This window comes from Bombina bombina, chromosome 1 (assembly GCF_027579735.1).
Source record: "Bombina bombina isolate aBomBom1 chromosome 1, aBomBom1.pri, whole genome shotgun sequence".
In the NCBI taxonomy this organism is placed as follows: domain Eukaryota; kingdom Metazoa; phylum Chordata; class Amphibia; order Anura; family Bombinatoridae; genus Bombina; species Bombina bombina.
Genome location: NC_069499.1, coordinates 955,631,075 through 955,656,007, shown reverse-complemented (window position 1 = coordinate 955,656,007; position 24,933 = coordinate 955,631,075). Strand labels below are relative to the sequence as shown.

Here is a 24,933-nt window from a genome sequence, read left to right as displayed (position 1 = left end):
GCAAATGTGAGCCCATTGAGGAGATACAGTTTGGATAATCTCTCCTCATAGCTTATTTCCTCCATGACACATTCATTTTGTAAATAATTTAATTAATTGGTTTCCAAAACTGTACACCAAACTGAAGCTAAGATCTTACCAAAAATGTTATCTAGAGACAGAACAACTGATCGTAATAAAAAAAACCCTCTGGAATCTGTTCTAACTCTACGTTTTACTGTTTTGTGAGAAGAGAATAGAAAAATAAAATATTCAAATATAAATTTATAAATCAGTGATCAGATGGTTAAAATGTCCTTTTGACATCCCAACAGGAGTCTGAGACAGAGTCTGAAACAGAGGAGAGTGAGGAAGAGACAGAGTTTTCTACAGATGATGAGATTCTAGACAAGGATGTTAATGACCCCCGAGCTAAGCTGATGGAGAAAATCACAGTATTTATTTCAGGAATGAAGCTGTTGTTTGAAGCTCTCTTTACAACGGCTGGCAAGATTGTTGTCACCATACTCCTGGGTACCTCAGGTAATGAAAACTTCAGGTCAGTTAAATAAATCCGACCATATATATATATATATATATATATATATATATAAATATATATATATATATATATATATTTTATATTTCTACTCTTATCTCTAATCTTTCTTCAAACCCAAAACGTCTGTTCTCCACTTTCAATACTCTCCTCTGCCCTCCCCCACCTCCTAATACAACTTCTCTGTCAGCTCAAGACTTTGCCAGCCACTTCAATAACAAAATTGACTCCATCAGAAATGAAATCAGCTCTCAACATAATTCCATTCTCTCCCCCCCTTAAAAGCTCTCACTCAACCACAACCCACATAACCTTAAACTTAGCTCATTCTCCCCTGTTACTGAGGAAGAAGTTTCAGCACTTATAATGCGCTCTCACCTCACTACCTGTCCCCTTGACCCTATCCCCTCACAGCTACTCCCCTCCCTCTCTGCTACCCTTACCCCTATACTGACCCACTGCAACCTGAATTTCGTCCCCATCACTCCACAGAGACAGCTATTGTTAAGGTTACTAACGACCTACTTACAGCAAAATCAAAAGGCCACTTCTCTCTGCTTATCCTCCTTGATCTGTCCGCAGCCTTTGACACTGTTGACCACCCTCTTTTGCTTCAAAACATCCAATCTTTCGGCCCTTTCGTGACTCTCTTCCTACCTGTCAAACCGTACCTTTAGTGTAGCCTTCTCTGGGGCCTCCTCTTCCCCGTCACCACTTTCTGTAGGAGTACCTCAAGGCTCTTTCCTCTGTCCCCTTCTCTTCTCAATCTACACGTCATCACTAGGTTCCCTAATAAAGTCCCACGGTTTCCAATATCATTTGTATGCCGATGACACCCAAAGCTACTTCTCTGCACCAGACCTATCTCCTTCCTTGCTAACCCGTGTCACTAATTGTCTTTCTCACATATCTTCCCGGATGTCCTCTCACTACTTCAAGCTAAATCTCTCCAAAACTGAGCTCCTCATTTTCCCCCATTCTTCAAAAATCTCCACCCCCAATCTCTCTATAACTGTTGACAACACCATCATTACACCTACCCCGCATGCCCAATGTCTCGGGGTCACATTTTACTCAGATCTTTCTTTCACTCCTCACATTCAGTCCTTGGCTAAAGCCTGCCGCTTCCACCTTAAAAATATCTCTAAAATTTGACACTTCCTTACATAAGACACAACTAAGATTTTAATCCACTCTCTCATTCTTTCCCGCCTCGATTACTGCAACTCTGTCCTCTCTGGTCTCCCTACCTACCGCCTAGCTCCTTTACAATCCATAATGAATGCCTCTGCACGACTCATCTTCCTTACACGTCGCTCTTCATCTGCTGCACCTCTCTGCCAATCCCTTCACTTGCCTCTAGGATCAAACACAAAATTCTCACTGTAACATACAAAGCCCTAAACTGCACTGCTCCCCCCTATATCTCAGACCTTGTCTCCAGATACTCTCCCTCCCGTCCCCTTCGCTCTGCTCATGACCTCTTACTCTCCTCCTCTCTTGTTAGCGCCTCACACTCCCATTGACAGGACTTCTCCAGACTGGCTCCCATCTTGTGGAACTCTCTGCCTTGCCCCACAAGACTCTCCCCTAGTTTTGAAAGCTTCAAGCGCTCCCTAAAGACTCTACTATTCAGGGATGCATACAACCTTTGCTAACCTTACTTTATACCAGTTCCCCTCCTCCATTGCTATCCCCTGAACCCCCTTAGCATGTAAGCCTAAGAGTCCAGCTGTTTGTAGATCACCTTCTTAAGAGCTGACTACAACAGTGCAACTCTTGGCAGTGCCCTCTACCCATTTGATCCCTATAATTGTTTTGTTGTACTCCCCCTTTGTTTATAGCGCTGAGGAATCTGTTGGCGCTCTACAAATAACCGATAATAATAATAAGAATAATATATTTGGTGAGTGGCTGGACCATATTTCAAGTACAAATTCTTCTACATATTAAGTAAGGATGGAAGGTTCTTACCTCAATACTTTTTAAAATCCGTATTGCATAGTTCATTTGAATACATATTTAGTCACCTAGGCTGTTTAAAGCGTCTTTGCAGCACATTACAAAAAATCTTAAAGATTCCTCCATTTTAGTGCATTATTAGCAAAGAACATTATAAAGCCACAGTTGTTAGAGGTGTAATGCAATAACTCTTAAAGCTACATGCCAAATAGTTAATTTTGCTTTATGGTGAGCATAAGAGTAAGGGAACCTTGCCAATGTACAGACACAGTAATACAGAAAAGCACTTATGTGCTTGTTTGCATGTCTAAAAATAGGTAAAAAAAAAAAAAAAAAACCTTCCTTGGAACATAGTGTTAAGATGAAATTCATAGCCTGAGTTAAACAACCTACACTGCACTGATAATCCCAAAAATATAAAAAACAGATTTCCATATTTACTGTTGTGTGACAAAAGCAATCTACCTTGTACTACACTAACGCCTAGATTTAGAGTTTTGCGTTAGAAGGGGTGCGTTAGCTACGCATGTCTTTTTTCCCCCGCACCTTTTAAACAACGCTGGTATTGAGAGTTCTCTGAAGGGCTGCGTTAGGCTCCAAAAAGGGAGCGTAGAGGCATATTTACCGCCACTGCAACTCTCAATACCAGCGTTGCTTACGGATGCGGCCAGCTTCAAAAACGTGCTCGTGCACGATTCCCCCATAGGAAACAATGGGGCAGTTTGAGCTGGAAAAAAAATCTAACACCTGCAGAAAAGCAGCGTTCAGCTCCTAACGCAGCCCCATTGTTTCCTATGGGGAAACACTTCCTAAGTCTGCACCTAACACTCTAACATGAACCCTGAGTCTAAACACCCCTAACCTTACACTTATTAACCCCTAATCTGCCGCCCCCGCTATCACTGACCCCTGCATATTATTTTTAACCCCTAATCTGACGCACCGTAAACCGCCGCAACCTACATTATCCCTATGTACCCCTAATCTGCTGCCCTTAACATCTCCGACCCCAATATTATATTTATTACCCCCTAATCTGCCCCCCCAACGTTGCCGCTACCTACCTACACTTATTAACCCCTAATCTGCCGACCGGACCTTGCCGCTACTCTAATAAATGTATTAACCCCTAAAGCTATGTCTAACCCTAACACTAACACCCCCCTAAGTTAAACATAATTTAAATCTAACAAAATAAAATAAATCTTATTAAATAAATTAATCCTATTTAAAGCTAAATACTTAACTGTAAAATAAACCCTAATATAGCTACAATATAACGAATAATTATATTGTAGCTATTTTAGCATTTATATTTATTTTACAGGCAACTTTGTATTTATTTTAACCAGGTACAATAGCTATTAAATAGTTAATAACTATTTAATAGCTACCTAGTTAAAATAATTAGAAAATTACCTGTAAAATAAATCCTAACCTAAGTTACAATTAAACCTAACACTACACTATCAATAAATTAATTAAATAAACTATCTACAATTATCTACAATTATATCAACTAAACTAAATTACAAAAAAACCCAAACACTAAATTACAAAAAAACAAACACTAAATTACAAAAAATAAAAAAAGATTACAAGAATTTTAAACTAATTACACCTACTCTAAGCCCCCTAAAAAAATAACAAAGCCCCCCAAAATAAAAAAATGCCATACCCTATTCTAAAATAAAAATTTAACAGCTCTTTTACCTTACCAGCCCTTAAAAGGGCTTTTTGCGGGGCATGTCCCAAAGAAAACAGCTCTTTTGCATTTAAATAAACATACAATACCCCCCAACATTACAACCCACCACCCACATACCCCTAATCTAACCCAAACACTCCTTAAAAAACCTAACACTAAGCCCCTGAAGATCTCCCTACCTTGTCTTCACCACGCCGGGTATCACCGATCCGTCCAGAAGAGGGTCCGAAGTCTTCATCCTATCCGGCAAGAAGAGGTCCAGAAGAGGGTCCGAAGTCTTCATCCTATCCGGCAAGAAGAGGGCATTCGGACCGGTAGACATCTTCATCCAGGCGGTATCTTCTATCTTCTTCCATCCAGCGCGGAGCGGGACCATCTTGAAGCAGCCGACGCGGATCCATCCTCTTCTTCCGGCGACTCCCGACGAATGAAAGTTCCTTTAAGTGACGTCATCCAAGATGGCGTCCCTCGAATTCCGATTGGCTGATAGAATTCTATCAGCCAATCGGAATTAAGGTAGGAAAAATCTTGTTGGCTGATTGAATCAGCAAATCAGATTCAAGTTCAATCGGATTGGCTGATCCAATCAGCCAATCAGATTGAGCTTGCATTCTATTGGCTGTTCTGATCAGCCAATAAAATGCAAGCTCAATCTGATTGGCTGATTGGATCAGCCAATCCGATTGAACTTGAATCTGATTGGCTGTTTCAATCAGCCAATCAGATTTTTCCTACCTTAATTCCGATTGGCTAATAGAATCCTATCAGCCAACCGGAATTCGAGGGACGCCATCTTGGATGACGTCACTTAAAGGAACTTTCATTCGTCGGGAGTCGCCGGAAGAAGAGGATGGATCCGCGTCGGCTGCTTCAAGATGGTCCCGCTCCGCGCCGGATGGAAGAAGATAGAAGATGCCGCCTGGATAAAGATGTCTACCGGTCCGAATGCCCTCTTCTTGCCGGATAGGATGAAGACTTCGGACCCTCTTCTGGACCTCTTCTTGCCGTATAGGATGAAGACTTCAGAGCATCTTCTGGACCTCTTCTTGCCGGATAGGATGAAGACTTCGGACCCTCTTCTGGACGGATCGGTGATACCCAGCGTGGTGAAGACAAGGTAGGGAGATCTTCAGGGGCTTTGTGTTAGGTTTTTTAAGGGGTGTTTGGGTTAGATTAGGGGTATGTGGGTGGTGGGTTGTAATGTTGGGGGGGTATTGTATGTTTATTTAAATGCAAAAGAGCTGTTTTCTTTGGGGCATGCCCCGCAAAAGGCCCTTTTAAGGGCTGGTAAGGTAAAAGAGCTGTTAAATTTTTATTTTAGAATAGGGTAGGGCATTTTTTTATTTTGGGGGCTTTGTTATTTTTTAGGGGGCTTAGAGTAGGTGTAATTAGTTTAAAATTCTTGTAATCTTTTTATTTTTTGTAATTTAGTGTTTGTTTTGTTTTGTAATTTAGTTTAGTTGATTTAATTGTAGATAATTGTAGATAGTTTATTTAATTAATTTATTGATAGTGTAGTGTTAGGTTTAATTGTAACTTAGGTTAGGATTTATTTTACAGGTAATTTTGTAATTATTTTAACTAGGTAGCTATAAAATATTTATTAACTATTTAATAGCTATTATACCTAGTTAAAATAAATACACAGTTGCCTGTAAAATAAATATAAATCCTAAAATAGCTACAATATAATTATTCGTTATATTGTAGCTATATTAGAGTTTATTTTACAGGTAAGTATTTAGCTTTAAATAGGATTAATTTATTTAATAAGAGTTAATTTATTTTGTTAGATAAAAATTATATTTAACTTAGGGGGGTGTTAGTGTTAGACTTAGCTTTAGGGGTTAATACATTTATTATAGTAGCGGCGAGGTACGGTCGGCAGATTAGGGGTTAATACTTGAATTTAGGTGTCGGCGATGTTAGGAAGGGCAGATTAGGGGTTAATACTATTTATTATAGGGTTTTTGAGGCGGGAGTGAGGCGGTTTAGGGGTTAATACATTTATTATTAGTGGCGGCGAGGTCCGGTCGGCAGATTAGGGGTTAATAAGTGTAGGTAGGTAGCGGCAACATTGGGGGGGGGCAGATTAGAGGGGTAATAAATATTATGTAGGTGTCGGCGATGTTAGGGGCAGCAGATTAGGGGTACATAGGGATAATGTAGGTTGCAGCGGTGTGCGGTCGGCAGATTAGGGGTTAAAAAAATTTAATAGAGTGGCGGCGATGTGGGGGACCTCGGTTTAGGGGTACATAGGTAGTTTATGGGTGTTAGTGTACTTTAGAGCACAGTAGATAAGAGCTATATGAACCGGCGTTAGCCCATAAAGCTCTTAACTCCTGACTTTTTTCTGCGGCTGGAGTCTTGTCATTAGAGTTCTAACGCTCACTTCAGCCAAGACTCTAAATACCAGCGTTAGAAAGATCCCATTGAAAATATAGGAAACACAATTGACGTAAGGGGATCTGCGGTATGGAAAAGTCTCGGCTGGAAAGTGAGCGTTAGACCCTTACCTACAAGACTCTAAATACCAGCGGGCGGCCAAAACCAGCGTTAGGACCCCCTAACTCTGGTTTGGACGGCTAACGCAGAACTCTAAATCTAGGCGTAAGAATGTGTATAGAGCAATATCACTAGCATTTTAGGGAGTTATGTTACCATGGTTATAGAATTTAAGAATGGGCACAACAAATATGCTTGTTTATATGCCACTCCCACTTTTTCTGTAGTGCAGTAGAATTAGTGTATTTTAGGGAATATTAAACAAGAAATGGTATTTCAGACTTGTTTGAGACATGCAAGCAAGTATATAATTGATTTACTGTATTACTAATTCTTGTTAATAGAGAGTAGATGTCAACATTTGTATAATCTTCGTCAATAAATATAAAATTAAAATGTTTAAATAGTTTAAAACATAGAGCAAATAGGAATATTTGAAACAGAAGATAAGAGATATAAGAAATTTGTAATTATCTGTTCTCTAACCATGTTTTGATGCAAAAAAAGGTGATTATGTATCACAATGTAGTACTAATCAACCTGATAGTTCTCTCTTGTCTAAAATCTATCTCTAACTCCATTGAGTAACACTCTCTTCATGATTTTTTCAAAGAGTGAAAGTTACTCCACATTTGATTCAGGGACACTCACCTCAGAATTTCTCCTTTTTTTTTTTTGAGAACAGAGGGTAGTGCTATGATATTTCCATCCCCCAAAATCAAACTAATTTTCCACATTCTCACTTTCTCAGGTATAACTCTGCCCTCAGTAACCTCAGCTGTCTATTTCTTCACCTTCCTGTGGCTGTGTTCATGGTGGGCTTGCAATCGAAGTGTGAGCCTTATTCTGTTCAGCAGCCTCTGTGTAATGGCTGCCATATTTAGTGCGGGTCACCTGACTGCCATTTACCTCTACCAGCTGCCCTATTTCCAAGTACTGATACCTCCACAAGATATATATGCCAGGTAAGTTCAATGCAAGACATACATTGGTAAAATACAACAAATAAAGAAAAATCATGTAACAAACACAATATCTGTATGTACTAGAAATATGGTTTAAGAGAAAATTAGGTTTAAGTGATCATTTTACAAAAGATTAGTAAATCAAGTTAATAATGAACATTGTATTTGTCAGGGTTTTTTCCCTGTTGTGTTTGCCATGTGCTGCTGGCAGCCATTTTACTCACCTCTCTTCCTGACTATGGTGCATTGTGGGGGATGCTGCTCAATTCCTGCACTTCCTTTTATGGCCAGACTGGTGTGCATCATCCATGTGAGACAGGGCCTCTGTTCAATATGCTTTGCCTTTGCGTTGACTCTGACCTGTTTGTGAGAGTTTCTGTGTATTACCTGGCTGCCTGACGTCCTTGCAGGTTCCTGATCCCTGGCTTGTTCCTGACTCTGCTGTTTTCCTTGTTCCTGATTCTGGCTCGTCTGACTACTCGCTTTGGCTCCTGACTCGGCTCGTCTGACTACCAGCTCTGGTTTTGATTCCTGGCTTGTTATTTGACTTGTGGACTTTTTATTATTTTTTGCTATTAATAAAGGTGTGATTATTTTTGCACTTCTCGTCTCAGTCTGATTCTGGCACCCTGACATTACGCAAAGGCCATGAATCCTGATGGTCCTAATAATCCACCTTTACCTGCCATAATTTCCAGGATGGATGTACAGGATCACCGCTTGGATCAATTTGCACTAGCCCTGCAAACCCTGCTGACTCGCACTGCACATTAGGACCAAAGTGTCCCACAAGTTATGGCTGCTCCTGTTTCCGCTGCTGCACCTATGCCTACCAGGAGTATGTCCGGTTCTGCACCTCTACCTCAGCAATATGGAGGCAATCCTATTCAGTGCAGAGTGTTTTTGATCCAGGTGGGCATTTACTTTGAGATGTTACCTCAGGCGTTTCCCTCTGACAGAGCTAAGGTGGGATTTCTCATCTCGTTAATCTCTGTCCCAGCTCTTGCCTGTGCTAATCCCTTGTGGGAGACTAATAAACCTGTGATTTCAAATTACCCTGAATTTGTGGCCTCCTTTCGAAGGGTATTTGATGCTCCGGTTCACTCCTCCTCTGCTGCTAAACAACTCATGTCCATTCAGCAAGGTACAAGATCTGTTGCTCAGTATGCTATTGAGTTCCGTATGCTTGCCGCAGAGGTAGGTTGGAACAATGAAGCCCTTGTTGCCGCCTTCTTTCATGGGCTCTCTGATGCGATTAAAGACAAAGTTGCTGCCACAGATTTACCAGAGGATCTCAAGGTATTGGTGTCTTTTTTTATCCTAATTGACATTAGACTCAGAGAGATGCCCTCTTTCAAGGAGTGCTTGCGGAAGCCTCATGTTCCGTTGTCTCCTACGTGTTCGTTCCCACCCATGCCTCCCTCTCCTCCCATGCCTCCTGGTCCCGAGTCACCAGGTACTGCTTAGCCGATGCAGCTGGGATTCACGTGTCTCTCTGCGGCGGAGAGGGCCTTTAGGAGGAGGGAGGGGCTCTGCCTCTATTGTGGGTTACAGGGCCACCTTTTGAAGTCTTGTCCTACATGGCCGGGAAACGCTCACACCTAAGGTCTTGTCGGGGGCAGACCTTGGGTGGTTTATCCTCATCCCCGGAACCGCTTAAGGAGAAATCTTTGGTCACGGTTGTCCTTTCCTGGGTGGACTCCTCCATAGTCACCCAGGCTCTTGTTGATTTCGGTGCTGCGGGCTATTTCATTGACAGTGCTTTTATATTAAAGCACTCCATTCCTGTTTTGACTTGGTCCGTTCCGCTTGCTATTGAGGCCATTGATGGCAGGCCCCTTCAACCCGCACTCGTTACTCACGAAACTGCTCCGTTGTCCATGGCTGTTGGGGCTCTCCATTTTGAAACCCTCCAGTTCCAGATGATAAACTCTCCACATTTTCCGGTTGTTCTGGGTTATCCCTTGCTCCAAAAGCACAATCCCAGTCTCGACTGGCGCATGTCCGAAATTTTGTTGTGGTCCCCGCAATGTATTTCCACTTGTCTTCGGAAACCAGTTAAAGTCTTGTGCACTTCTTCGGTTCCTCAATTTCCAGAGGAGTACCGAGAGTTCCTAGACGTGTTTGACAAGGTGCGTGCCGGTACGTTGCCTCCTCACCGGTCTTACGATTTCCTTCTCCTCTGCATATCACCCTCAATCCAATGGGGCTGCGGAATGGTCTAATCAAGCTCTGGAACAGTTCCTCCGTTGCTATGTCTCAGATCACCACAATATTTGGTCTGAACTGTTACCTTGGGCAGAGTTTGCTCGTAATAGTGCTATTAATGCTTCCTCCAAGATATCCCCGTTCATGGCAAATTATGGGTTTCAACCATCCTTGTTGCCCGATTCATTCATGTCTCAGGGTATTCCGGCTTTGGAGGAGCATCTCTGGCAACTCCGTTCCACGTGGGTGCAGATTCAGGATTGCCTTCATCGTTCTATGCAGCGCCAAAAGTTCCAGGCTGATCGTAGGCGTCTGCCCGCACCTTCCTACCAGGTTGGTGAGAGAGTTTGGCTGTCCTTCCTGGTTCCTGATCCCTGGCTTGTTCCTGGCTGTTTTCCTTGTTCCTGATTCCGGCTCGTCTGACTATTCGCTTTGGCTCCTGACTCGGCTCGTCTGACTACCAGCTCTGGTTTTGATTCCTGGCTTGTTATTTGACTTGTAGACTTTTTATTATTTTTTGCTATTAATAAAGGTGTGATTATTTTTGCACTTCTCGTCTCAGTCTGATTCCTGGCACCCTGACAGTATTATACTTAAATATACATAAATCATTCACTTTCAATTTACTATAGCTAAGTAATTTCAAAATGTAATGTGAATGCTGGCAAAAAATGAAGAATTATTAATATGTGTTTGAATTGTATGTAGTAAATAAATAGATTTGGATATATTTTCGTTTTAAAGTTGTCCTAATGAAATCACAGTAAACACTTTGTAAAGGTATCAAATGAAAAAGAAGCTGTTCACAGTGCAGGAAAAGTTTTACTACCTAAAATTAAAATAAATAACATTTTCAAAACTCGTCCCCCACAATTAAGGTGGAGTGCATAATGCAAACTGGGTTGGTTGATATGTAATAGTAATACGAGTAATACGGCCTTGTAGTAGGCATTTCATAAGCTCTCTCTTTTAATGGAAATCAAAGTGCTTGTTTGGCTTGTTGTATCTAATAGAAAGTATTGTAAAACTAAATGTTCCTTTTCTAAATATAACAATATTTTTTAACAGTGCAGAGGTGTATATATGTACAGCAATGTTGTAGTTGTCGGTCAAGGAGGTATCTATTTCTTGGTATGACTTGTTCATTTCTGTTTCACCATATTTATTTTCTGCTTTTTCATGTGTATATATTTTTTAGTTGAATGTCTCTTTAAATGAAAAGGATGGTCACCATACGTTAAGAGACTCATTAACTACTATTCAGCTAATTTGCTGAACATGACATATGTGTGTCCTCAATTGTAAATATGAAGTTATTTATCTTAATACCCTGATTCCAATTTCAGAGTTTCATCAGTAGGGAGGTAAAGATCCATCCTACACTTTTCATAACCCTCTATCATCTACAGTAAATGTGGCTGTTTTATATTCATTGAATAAATGTTCAATAAATTTGTGTACAATGTGCTAAGAAATGGAAATATCAGAGCTCACAGCTATTTAGCATATTGGATTGTCATGGTTTGCGAGCTCTCTCCCCACTTTCTTCCCACAGTTTCCAAACTGAAGCCAAGGACAGACCAGACTCCACCCATGACCAGTACCATGCTCACCCATTGTCCACCCAACCCTACCTATATCACAAAAAAAAGCATCTGACAGTGCATCCTGGCTTTCGCCCCTTTTGGTCATAGCTCTACTTACAGAACACCCAAGGTCCCCTACACAGTATAGTCATCCAAGTCACAGAAGGCATCCAAAATTTCGGGAGGTATGAAATAATCATGGGAAATTCCATCCAACAAGACAATGAAATTGAATCTCTAAAGAAAACCTGCTTAATTTTGAAGATTTGTTTATGAAAGTACTTGACCGCGGGAATTTTCAATGCACAGACAATACATTGGCAGTCAATATTCAACAAGTAGACTAAATAACCCAAATGAAAATGATAAAAATAAAGAGTTGATAATGAGCTTGGATAGAGCACAAATGGGGGCCGATTTACTAAAGTGCGGACGCGCATGATACGTTGTAGTGTATCATGTCCGCCGCATATCGATAAATGGCGACAGCATATGCTGTCGGCATTTATCATTGCACAAGCAGTTCTGGTGAACTGCTTGTGCAATGCCGCCCCCTGCAGTTTTGCAGCCAATCTGCCGCTAGCATGGGGTGTCAATCAGCCTGATCGTATAAGATTGTGCGGATTGAAGACCGCAGTTTCAATTATTGCTAAGTACTGCAAATAAGGAAATCCTCATTGCTTACAACATAGAATGTACAGTCTGAAATTTTCTTAAATGTTAACATTTACAATATAACAGCATATTGTTGACTTTCAAGGATTTGGCCAGAGTTATTTAAGGATTAGCATCTGCTGATCTGTAAAAGCAGTAAAATCTCACTAAAGAATTCAAGACAAAGAGCCCTATTTATTATACTGAGGGCAGACAAAATTCCTAGGCAGCGAAACTGTCTGCCCGCAAATGCGAGAAGTGAGGCAGCATTTACTGACAGACTTTATTACTGGACAACCATTTTTGGAGAGGTGAGAAAAAAAGTGTCTTAAACAAAGCCCAAAAGTTGAATTGACAATTGTGAGCCGCAAAGAGTAGAACCATTTGTCTGTCTGGTGTAATGTGATAATGGCATACATTTTTCAATATGTTGACATACTTCTTTTAATTTTACAAGTGCAGGAAAATGTCAGGTGTTAAAGGGACACTTAATCCAAATTTTTTCTTTAATGATTCAGATAGAGCATGCAATTTTAAGCAACTTTCTATTTTATCCTATTATCAATTTTTCTTTGTTCTCTTGCTATCTTTATTTAAAAAGCAGGAATATAAAGCTTAGGAGCTGGCCCATTTATATATATATGTCTTTTTGGGTAAAGAGGTTGTTATTTTTTATCACTAGAGCAATAATCAAGGGCAAGCTAACTGCATGAGTTTGCTAAATCCTTTGCATAAAAGACTATAGTAGTGCGTAGTAAAATTTATGTTTCGTTTCACTTTAGCTTAGCCGATAGTGAGCATATAGTTCTGTGCTATATTATTAATAAAAATGGTGTAGGTTTTAAAAAGCTCTAAATTTTACAGCGGTATTTTGGATTGTGCAACACTTAATTTACCACTTATAATATAAGCACAATGAGAGCTCTAATACCGCAATCTGCACTATTCATTTAAAGTATAGGGTATTCTAAAAAAGTTTTGGACACTTTAGTTAAAGGGACATATTACCCATATACTAAATCACTTGAAAGTGATGCAACGTAACTGTAAAAAGTTGACAAGAAAATATCACCTGAACAAAAAAGTAAAAAAAGTAAGAAAAGTATGTAAAACAGGAAAATATTTTGCCTCAGAAATGTTTTAGCTCACAAGAGTAAGTGCTCTGTGAACAGTTAACCTTTAGCTACTGTCCAGCTGCAAGTTGAGAATAAAACAACAGCAAATCAGCATTTTTGGTGGTTCAGCACCCTTGGTAATGCTACTTAGGTGCTGAACCAAAAATGGGCCGGCTTCTAAGCTTAAATTCCTGTTTTTTAAATAAAGATACACAGAGAACGAAGAAAACTGATAATATGAGTAAATTAGCAAGTTGTTTAAAATTGCATGCTCTATCTGAATCATTCAAGAAAAAATGTGGGTTTCATATACCTTTAACATATTCCCTCATAGAAGTCAATAATAGTGGTAAAAAGCTAACACCCTACCCGTGCACAAACCTGATCACATTTTCTGAAGTGCACTAACCCGACAAGAAAATATGAAGATTTCACATTCCAATGTTCTTTACATAGCAGAATATGCTCTATTTGTTCATAAATACATATTTCTATATATATCTGCTGATGCTGTGGTACAATATATATATATATATATATATATATATATATATATATATATATATATATATATATATATCATACCATATATATATATATATATATATATATACTGTATATGATTATATATAGGTATATACAGTATATACAGTATATATATATATATATATATATATATATATACATACAGATATATATAGGAATATGTATTAAAAAAACATAGAACATATTCTGCTATGTGCAGAACATTGGAATGTGAAATATTTATAGGAAATACACAGTATAACACTTTTATGAATATTGTATAAATATGCTTTTTCCTGCTTTCATCTACTGACTGCAGTGGGCTCCAATGCACTTATATATATACTTATATATGTATACATATGTATACATATGTAGTTCTGTGTTTATATATGTCTGTAAATACATTTATAAATACATATGTAAACGCACGCACACACACACATATATATATATATATATATATATATATATACCGTATATATATATATATACAGTCATGGCCAAAAATATTGGCACCCCTGCATTTCTGTCAGGTAATGCACCACTTTGCCCAGAAAATTGTTGAAATTACAAATTATTAGGCATTCTCATGTTTATTTTTGTTTGTTTGTATTGGTATGACACAAACAAGTGGAGAAAAAAGCCTAATCTGACACATTCCATGCAAAACTCCAAAAATGGATTGGACAAAATTATTGGCACCCTCAATCTAATATTTGGTAGCACACCCCTTGGAAAAAAATAACTGAAATCAATCGCTTCCTGTGACCATCAATGAGTTTCTTACACCTCGCTACTGGATTTTTGGACCACTCTTTTTTTGCCAACTGCTCCAGGTCTCTCAGATTGGAAAGGTTCCTTTTCCCCACTGCTGTTTTGAGGTCTCTCCACAGGTTCTCTATGCACTCTCTAGCACTTTGTCTTAAACCATTTCTGGGTGCTTTTTAACTTGTGCTTTGGGTCATTGTCCTGCTGCAAGATCCATGACCTCTGACGGAGACCCAACTTTCTGACACTGGGCCCTACATTGCACCTTCAGATTTCATAATTCCATGCACACAGTCAAGACATCCAGTGCCTGAAGCAGCAAAACAACCCCAAAGCATCAGTGAACCTCCACCATATTTGACTGTAGGGACTGTATTATTTTTGTTAAAAGCCTCATTTCTTTTTCTGAAAACAGTAGAATGATGGGCTTTAACAAAAAGCTGTAATTTTGCTTCATCTGTCCACAGCACATTCTTCCAAAAGGATTGTGGCTTCCTCATGTTTCTGTGTCAGCAATGGGGTCCTTCTGGGTCTCCTACCATAGCGTCCCTTTTCAATCAGATGGCGACGTATAGTGCGAGCTGACACATTTGTACCCTGTGCCTGAAGGTCAGCTTGAATTTTTCTGGAAGTTGATTGAGGTTCTTTATCCACCATTCAAACAATCCATTGCAATCTTTGATCAAGTTTTATCTTTCAACAATGTTGCGCATAGTGGACACAGGAACATTAAGATATCTGGAGATGGACTTGTAACCTTGAGATAGTCCGTGCTTATCCACAATTTTTGTTCTCAAATCCTCAGACAATTCTTTGCTGCTCTTTCTCTTCTCCATGCTCATTGTGGCACAAAGAGACACACAACAGAAAGGTTAAATCAATTTTTCGCAATTTTAACTGGTTGCCGGTGTTATTTCTATATTGACAGCACCTGTTAATTGATACAGGTGAATTTAATTACAAATTACAGGAGCATCACAAGCTTGGAATGCAATTATTTCTTACAATTTTGAGAAGGTGCCAATAATTTTCTCCAGTACCAATACAAACAAAATAAATAAACACGAGAATGCCTAAACATTTGTAATTGCAACAATTTTCTGGGCGAAGTGGTGCATTATCTGACAGAAATGCAGGAGTGCCAATATTTTTGGCCATGACTGTACATACATGCATATACATATTTAGACATGTATATGTATGTATCCCTATGTGAAAGCACTTTGCATACCTTTTTTTCTAACACCTTAGACCTCATATCTTTGAGCCCTTATAACTTTTTTGTACAATATTTTTTTAAATAATTTTTATCAGATGGTGTTATTATTAGTGTAACTGTACTGTTAAATGTATTTTTGATGTGTATTGTGCAACTTTTTTCTCTCACGTAACAATTAACAAGAATTTTGAGGTCACAGTGATCATTCTGGCGTAAATCGCGATTGCATTTACTTTCAACTTGCAATGCGTGCGCTCCTTCTGACATGCACAAACATCCATGATAAACCTGTATCACACGTAATTGGGCCCAGAGTTTTTCCACTAAATGCCCCTTTAATGTTTCTTTAAACTGTAACAATATTGACTTCCAAATTTATAAAAATAAGTTCACTGTTATCTTCATTTTTCAGGCTTTTTGGGATGACTGCTATTATTAGAACCAATGAAACAGCAACTTGGGTCATCAAGCTTCATGATGGTCTGAACTGGCCAGTGTTCCTGAACCCATTTGTCCTACTGATCATGTATTACCTCCTCATCATGTTGCTGCAACAGTGGGCAAATATTCCAATGGTACGGAATGGAAAGATTTGTGAGTTGGTATCATACGAGCACCCACAAAAGATGAAGTTGAACTGATTTACTATTGACTATTAAGTATAATAACACACGCCTAGATTTAGAGTTCTGCGGCCAAAGGGCTGCGTTAGCTATGCTGGCTTTTTTCTGGCCGCACCTTTTAAATACCGCTGGTATTTAGAGTTCACAGAATGGCTGCGTTAGGCTCCAAAAAAGGAGCGTATAGCATATTTACCGCAACTTCAACTCTCGATACCAGCGGTGCTTATGGACGCGGCCAGCTTCAAAAACGTGCTCGTGCACGATTCCCCCATAGGAAACAATGGGGCAGTTTGAGCTGAAAAAAAACCTAACACCTGCAAAAAAGCCGCGTTCAGCTCCTAACGCAGCCCCATTGTTTGCTATGGGGAAACACTTCCTACGTCTGCACCTAACACTCTAACATGTACCCCGAGTCTAAACACCCCTAACCTTACACTTATTAACCCCTATTCTGCCGCCCCCGCTATCGCTGACCCCTGCATATTTTTTTAACCCCTAATCTGCCGCTCCGTAAACCGCCGCTACTTACATTATCCCTATGTACCCATAATCTGCTGCTCCTAACACCGCCGACCCCTATATTATATTTATTAACCCCTAATCTGCCCCCCACAACGTCGCCTCCACCTGCCTACACTTATTAACCCCTAATCTGCCGAGCGGACCGCACCGCTATTATAATAAAGTTATTAACCCCTAATCCGCCTCACTCCCGCCTCAATAACCCTATAATAAATAGTATTAACCCCTAATCTGCCCTCCCTAACATCGCCGACACCTAACTTCAAACATTAACCCCTAATCTGCCAACTGGAGCTCACCGCTATTCTAATAAATGTATTAACCCCTAAAGCTAAGTCTAACCCTAACACTAACACCCCCCTAAGTTAAATATAATTTAAATCTAACGAAATAAATTAACTCTTATTAAATAAATTATTCCTATTTAAAGCTAAATACTTACCTGTAAAATAAATCCTAATATAGCTACAATATAAATTATAATTATATTATAGCTATTTTAGGATTTATATTTATTTTACAGGTAACTTTGTATTTATTTTAACCAGGTACAATAGCTATTAAATAGTTAAGAACTATTTAATAGCTAAAATAGTTAAAATAATTACAAATTTACCTGCAAAATAAATCCTAACCTAAGTTACAATTAAACCTAACACTACACTATCAATAAATAAATTAAATAAAATACCTACAATTACCTACAATTAAACCTAACACTACACTATAAATAAATGAATTAAATACAATACCTACAAATAACTACAATTAAATAAACTAACTAAAGTACAAAAAATAAAAAAGAACTAAGTTACAAAAAATAAAAAAATATTTACAAACATTAGAAAAATATTACAACAATTTTAAACTAATTACACCTACTCTAAGCCCCCTAATAAAATAACAAAGCCCCCCAAAATAAAAAAATGCCCTACCCTATTCTAAATTTAAAAAGTTCAAAGCTCTTTTACCTTACCAGCCCTGAACAGGGCCCTTTGCGGGGTATGCCCCAAGAAATTCAGCTCTTTTGCCTGTAAAAAAACACATACAATACCCCCCCCCCCAACATTACAACCCACCACCCACATACCCCTAATCTAACCCAAACCCCCCTTAAATAAACCTAACACTAAGCCCCTGAAGATCTTCCTACCTTATCTTCACCTCACCGGGTATCACCGATCGGTCCTGGCTCCAAAATCTTCATCCAACCCAAGCGGGGGCTGGCGATCCATAATCCTGAGGCTGAACAGGTCCAGAAGAGGCTCCAAAGTCTTCATCCTATCTGGGAAGAAGAGGCGATCCAGACCGGCAACCATCTTGATCCAAGTGGCATCTTCTATCTTCATCCGATGAGGAACGGCTCCATCGTGAAGACCTCCAGCGCGGACCAATCTTCTTCCGACGACGTCCAACTGAAGAATGACGGTTCCTTTAAAGGACGTCATCCAAGATGGCGTCCCTCGAATTCCGATTGGCTGATAGGATTCTATCAGCCAATCGGAATTAAGGTAGGAAAATTCTGATTGGCTGATGGAATCAGCCAATCAGATTCAAGTTTAATCCAATTGGCCGATCCGATCAGCCAATCAGATTGAGCTCGCATTCTATTGGCTGATCGGAACAGCCAATAGAATGCGAGTTCAATCTGATTGGCTGATTAGATCAGCCAATCGGATTGAACTTGAATCTGATTGGCTGATTCCATCAGCCAATCAGAATTTTCCTACCTTAATTCCGATTGGCTGATAGAATCCTATCAGCCAATCGGAATTCGAGGGACGCCATCTTGGATGACGTCCCTTAAAGGAACCGTCATTCTTCAGTTGGACGTCGTTGGAAGAAGATTGGTCCGCGCTGGAGGTCTTCACGATGGAGCCGTTCCTCATTGGATGAAGATAGAAGATGCCGCTTGGATCAAGATGGTTGCCGGTCTGGATCGCCTCTTCTTCCCGGATAGGATGAAGACTTTGGAACCTCTTCTGGACCTCTTCAGCCGCAGGATTATGGATCGCCAGCCCCCGCTTGGGTTGGATGAAGATTTTGGAGCCAGGACCGATCGGTGATACCCGGTGAGGTGAAGATAAGGTAGGAAGATCTTCAGGGGCTTAGTGTTAGGTTTATTTAAGGGGGGTTTAGGTTAGATTAGGGGTATGTGGGTGGTGGGTTGTAATGTTGGGGGGGGGTATTGTATGTGTTTTTTTACAGGCAAAAGAGCTGAATTTCTTGGGGCATGCCCCGCAAAGGGCCCTGTTCAGGGCTGGTAAGGTAAAAGAGCTTTGAACTTTTTTAATTTAGAATAGGGTAGGGATTTTTTTTATTTTGGGGGGCTTTGTTATTTTATTAGGGGGCTTAGAGTAGGTGTAATTAGTTTAAAATTGTTGTAATATTTTTCTAATGTTTGTAAATATTTTTTTATTTTTTGTAACTTAGTTCTTTTTTATTTTTTGTACTTTAGTTAGTTTATTTAATTGTAGTTATTTGTAGGTATTGTATTTAATTCATTTATTGATAGTGTAGTGTTAGGTTTAATTGTAGGTAATTGTAGGTATTTTATTTAATTTATTTATTGATAGTGTAGTGTTAGGTTTAATTGTAACTTAGGTTAGGATTTATTTTACAGGTAAATTTGTAATTATTTTAACTATTTTAGCTATTAAATAGTTCTTAACTATTTAATAGCTATTGTACCTAGTTAAAATAAATACAAAGTTACCTGTAAAATAAATATAAATCCTAAAATAGCTATAATATAATTATAATTTATATTGTAGCTATATTAGGGTTTATTTTACAGGTAAGTATTTAGCTTTAAATAGGAATAATTTATTTAATAAGAGTTAATTTATTTTGTTAGATTTAAATTATATTTAATTTAGGGGGGTGTTAGTGTTAGGGTTAGACTTAGCTTTAGGGGTTAATACATGTATTACAGTAGCGGCGAGATTAGGTCGGCAGATTAGGGGTTAATAATTTAAGTTAGGTGTCGGCGATGTTAGGGAGGGCAGATTAGGGGTTAATACTATTTATTATAGGGTTATTGAGGCGGGAGTGAGGCGGATTAGGGGTTAATAACTTTATTATAATAGCGGTGCGGTCCGCTCGGCAGATTAGGGGTTAATAAGTGTAGGCAGGTGGAGGCGACGTTGAGGGGGGCAGATTAGGGGTTAATAAATATAATATAGGGGTCGGCGGTGTTAGGGGCAGCAGATTAGGGGTACATAGCTATAATGTAGGTGGCGGTGGTGTACGGCGCGGTAGATTAGGGGTTAATAATAATATGCAGGGGTCAGCGATAGCGGGGGCGGCAGATTAGGGGTTAATAAATATAATATAGGGGTCGGCGGTGTTAGGGGCAGCAGATTAGGGGTACATAGAGATAATGTAGTTGGCGGCAGTGTACGGAGCAGAAGATTAGGGGTTAAAAAATTTAAATATAGTGGCGGCGATGTGGGGGGACCTCGGTTTAGGGGTACATAGGTAGTTTATGGGTGTTAGTGTACTTTAGAGCACAGTAGTTAAGAGCTTTATAAACCGGCGTTAGCCCAGAAAGCTCTTAACTACTGACTTTTTTCTGCGGCTGGAGTTTTGTCGTTAGATTTCTAACGCTCACTTCAGCCACGACTCTAAATACCGGAGTTAGAAAGATCCCATTGAAAAGATAGGATACACAAATGACGTAAGGGGATCTGCGGTATGGAAAAGTCGCGGCTGGAAAGTGAGCGTTAGACCCTTTCCTGACTGACTCCAAATACCGGCGGTAGCCTAAAACCAGCGTTAGGAGCCTCTAACGCTGGTTTTCACGGCTACCGCCCAACTCTAAATCTAGGCCACAGTGTTTTATTGAGTGGCGATTCAGTTCCTTGTATGTACAAGGTTTCATCAACAGGAAGCCAAAGAGTGATGTAAAACATTAAGAGCACATGTTATGGTGTCTACTTTCTATTGGCAGCTAAAAACAGCCCTTTGGTTATTGAATGTCCCCTGACTGATTAGTCTTTAAAGGGTTAATATGGTGTACATTAGAACATGCATTCTGTGAGATGTTTGGACCATTATGTTATAATATTTTCTATATTAAAAAGGTAAGCATATAATCTTTACTTAACAGTGGTTTATATTCCTTCTGCTATTATCTCAGGAGGATCCTGCAGTTACTGAAAAGAATAAATCCTCAATGGAGACTCAGCAGTTGGATGGGATGCTCTGGATGGCAAATGCTGAAATGATACAAGTAAGTACTGACCTAAAATGATGACCGTAGTGTCTCATAGCTACATAAGAAAACAAATTACACCAGAATAGCACACAATTTTTGGCAGCTGGTGTTATTTAAAGGGTACATTTTTTATCTTAGAAAATGCTCTATTTGTAGTGATGGGGAGACTATTAATTTTTAAGTGCTTCCTCAGTAGAGAGATCAAGGATACATACTTCTATATACTCATTTCTTGCACCCATTAACAGTTTTTTAGGTTTGCCATGAAAGGAGAAAATGACAATCTCTTTAATCTTTCACACTTCTGACATTACTTGTAGAACAAAGGGTATAAGGTTTTGTTACCTTTTACTATCGGCAATATTCTCAGCAAGTAACTTTTTAGGAGAAGACCCACTGATGGATCAAAACATCTACCATACTTCAGAATTCTGCAACTTAGTATATTTGAAGAACAAAATATTTATAGAAAGAGTATTCTTTATGTGAGAGGACAGATGTATCTTTTAGGTAAGATAATTCATATAGTTAGATGGGTCAGGTGCTATATAAGACCCTTCTAAAGACATTCTTCTGTAAATGGATTTGCAACTTTCAATTAAATTTCAATTTCTAGTACAACTAAAGAGACTGGTGGATAATAATTAGACATGTAGAAAACACAAAAAGAAAGAGGCGCAAACCCCTCTAAGTGTAGTATAGAAAAACAACATATATTTATTGAAACACGATTGCACACTCTCACTAGAGGCCCTCAAACATATGAGGTATGTGAAGACACGTAAAAGATGGTGATCAGTCTGTGGAAATCTCAGTGGGATCAGATGTCACTTACAATCCGGACCTCCTTCAATCATATGCGATAGTCCCTTGTAATATTCCCATAGGAGATAAGAGTCACTGATATCCAATAGTGTATAGTCACCAATCACAATCAAATATGGTATAAAACAATTAAAAGGTGCATAAAAACGCCAACCAATACTACACCGATGTGCCTTGGGGAAATAAATAAATTTATCTTAAAGATTTGGTTCAGATTTTTCGGTTTGTCAGAATATTCAGGAAAGACTTTCGTTCACTGATTACCTTTTTTCACCACCCTATTGTCTTACCCCTTCTAACCTCTTACTTTCCACCAGTACAACCTTTCTGTACTATCTTATTTTTTTCAACTCTCTCATTCTTTTTGAATTTCCTCATATTAAAGTACCAGTAATCCTCACTTTCTCACACATCTGCTCCATAACAAGTTTGTAGTTAATAGTTATCCTTGGAGACTCAATTCAGAGAAGAGCAGGAGAGGCAGCAGCAAGCAGCAGAATTACTAAACTAGGCTTCTGATAATAATAGTACATAAACCTCAAAAATACACCACATGCCTAGAGTCCTTTGGACAAAGTGATCAGCAGTTCCCTAAAGATTTGGCATTGACAGATGACCACCACAGAGCAAGAAGGGCAGGAGCAGGAGAGGCAGCAGTAGGTGGCAGAATTACTGTATTAGGAAGGGCTTTGGTACACTAATCCCAAAAATACACCTTCAAGGATGGGGGACAAACATGTGCCTAGAGTCCCTTGGATACAGTGGCTAGCAGTTCCATAATGATTTGGCATGGACTAATGATGACCACCACAGAGCACAAAGGACATGAGAAGGAGAGGAAGCAGAAGGCAGCAGAATTACTGAACTAGGTAGGCATTTGATTATAGTACACAGACCTAAAAAATACACCTCCAGGGGGGAGGACAAAAACGACTTAGAGTCTCTTTAACACAGCGGCCACCACAGAGAAGGAAGGACAAGGGGCAGGAGAGACAGCAATGACCTGTGCCTCTTATTATAGCACACACACCCCAAAAATAAATCTCGGAGGATAAACATGTGCATACAGTCCCTTGGACACAGTGGAACCTCTATGAATGATTTCTGTTGAACTTTAGAAATTATGACTGGTGGCCTGGCTAATGAGTCACATTTCTGAAAAGAATATTCCAGTATTAATGCAATCCCTGCTCAAAGTAAGAACATGTTCTAAATACACAGCATGCTATTTAGTCTTGGATGCTTTGTCATAGTGTTTCTCAGTTCTTGCATGATGGGTATTTTCGAGGATTATGTTTCAGTACATTTGAGGTTCATCTTTCATTAAAGAGGACTTGAAAGACAAACTTTTAGAGACTGTTCAGTTAAAAACATTTTATACATGCAAAAAAAGAAAACATCTGGTTCTATCCACCCAACTTTGGGGTTCTAAGTTAATTTCTGGTGAGTCTGATGTTGTATACAGATGTCATCTATATGAGTAAATAAGACATGTATGCAAGGGTGGTTCTAAACCATAACATTTGAGGGCCACATAGCTAGACATCAGGATGTGCAGAGAGAGAATTTGTGGGAAACCTTATATTTTACTGCCTGTTAACACTTTTTTTAAATTCTCGCTCTTCTGTTTCTTTTCATGCTCTGTGTAGAGAAGTGGATTTGTAAAAAAATGGCAACAACCTTGTAGCAACAACTTTGCAGATTCAGGGCAGCTGTAACCTTTGAAGTTTAGGGGGGTGCTACAGTGATGAATGGGGTACATAGCAGCACTCTAGAACCATTACTGACAACACTGAACAGATGTAAAAAAGTGTTATGTACACAATGCTAATAATACAGCTGTGATTTATTGATAACAACCTCTGTTCTCATCTCTCTCTTCTGTCCATCTCTACAACTCAGCCTGTTTATTTGTCCCATAATGGCTGGCAGGAGCTGCCTCTCTTGCAGTGTGAGCTTCCACAGAGCCAGACTGATTACTCAGTGCCAGTTTATCCTGAGGATGCAGACAGCCCTATTGGGTCAGGTATTGCTGTATATTATTATTATGACATTATATGATATTGAATGTTGTGACCCTAACCAATCATTTGCATGATATTTTATTCTTATAAATGTGTAACCAACAAGCTAGTAGATGTTTACCAGACTTAAATGGACATTTGTTTTTTCTATTTATGCAAACTGAATAACAACAATCAAGCACTGCTTAGCACTGCATAGCATAGTTTGAAGTCCAGAAACAGACTTCATAAAAAATGTCTTGTATATTTATCGTATCCCTTTTGCTGTATCCAATTAGGAACAGATAAATAAGCCCCTCACTGATCCAGTAGACACTATCTAGCATGTTGCAGATATATAATTCTAGGTACTACTGGATACACTCCAGAATCTTTGCAAAAAAATATTTTTAGCTTTAAATCACAGGAAAAGTGGACACAAAAAGCAGGAAAGTACATTACAGCATTTAAATTACTATCCAAAATGAAATCTTTTATTAGGCATTACATTTTGCGTTTAATAATTAGTTAAAGCTCATCTAAACGCTATAAGGATTTACATATTTTTGAACATTTAACACTAGATAAAGGTATCACAATCCCCATCTTATCTCTCAAAATGTACATCATTTAGCATATTAGCTTACAAGCTCAACTTTCCAGTAGATCACCTTGCATAAAGGTAGTGTACACCAAATGGTAACTCATGGGCGGAACCATCTATAATCATGCACCAAAGGGCTACAGAATACGTTTACACTATGGGGCCTAGTTATCAAGCCGTCTACTTTACCTGCCTTCGCTGGTTCAATACGCCCGCCTAAGCTCGCCTACCATCGCCGCCGCTGACCTGCAAAATTTTGCCTAAGTTATCAATAAAGCTGTCAAAAAGACGCGCACCAAGTACGGGGCGATGAGCAGCGGACTGTGAGAGTTATCACTCATCCAATCTCGTTGCTCTTCGGCTTTTTCCCAGCTTTATTGC

At 39.2% G+C, this 24,933-nt stretch overlaps 1 protein-coding gene across 1 annotated transcript in view; it reads left to right on the top strand.

The window, feature by feature from the left end:
* Window positions 1-24,933, top strand: part of LOC128661976 (piezo-type mechanosensitive ion channel component 2-like) — a 407,133-nt gene that overhangs the window by 43,670 nt on the left and 338,530 nt on the right. Inside the window, exons 5-9 of the mRNA XM_053716001.1 lie at window positions 318-522; window positions 7,465-7,678; window positions 16,169-16,358; window positions 21,043-21,135; window positions 23,848-23,971. Of these exons, the coding sequence (XP_053571976.1) occupies window positions 318-522; window positions 7,465-7,678; window positions 16,169-16,358; window positions 21,043-21,135; window positions 23,848-23,971 (826 nt within the window). The remainder of the gene's footprint in view (window positions 1-317; window positions 523-7,464; window positions 7,679-16,168; window positions 16,359-21,042; window positions 21,136-23,847; window positions 23,972-24,933) is intronic.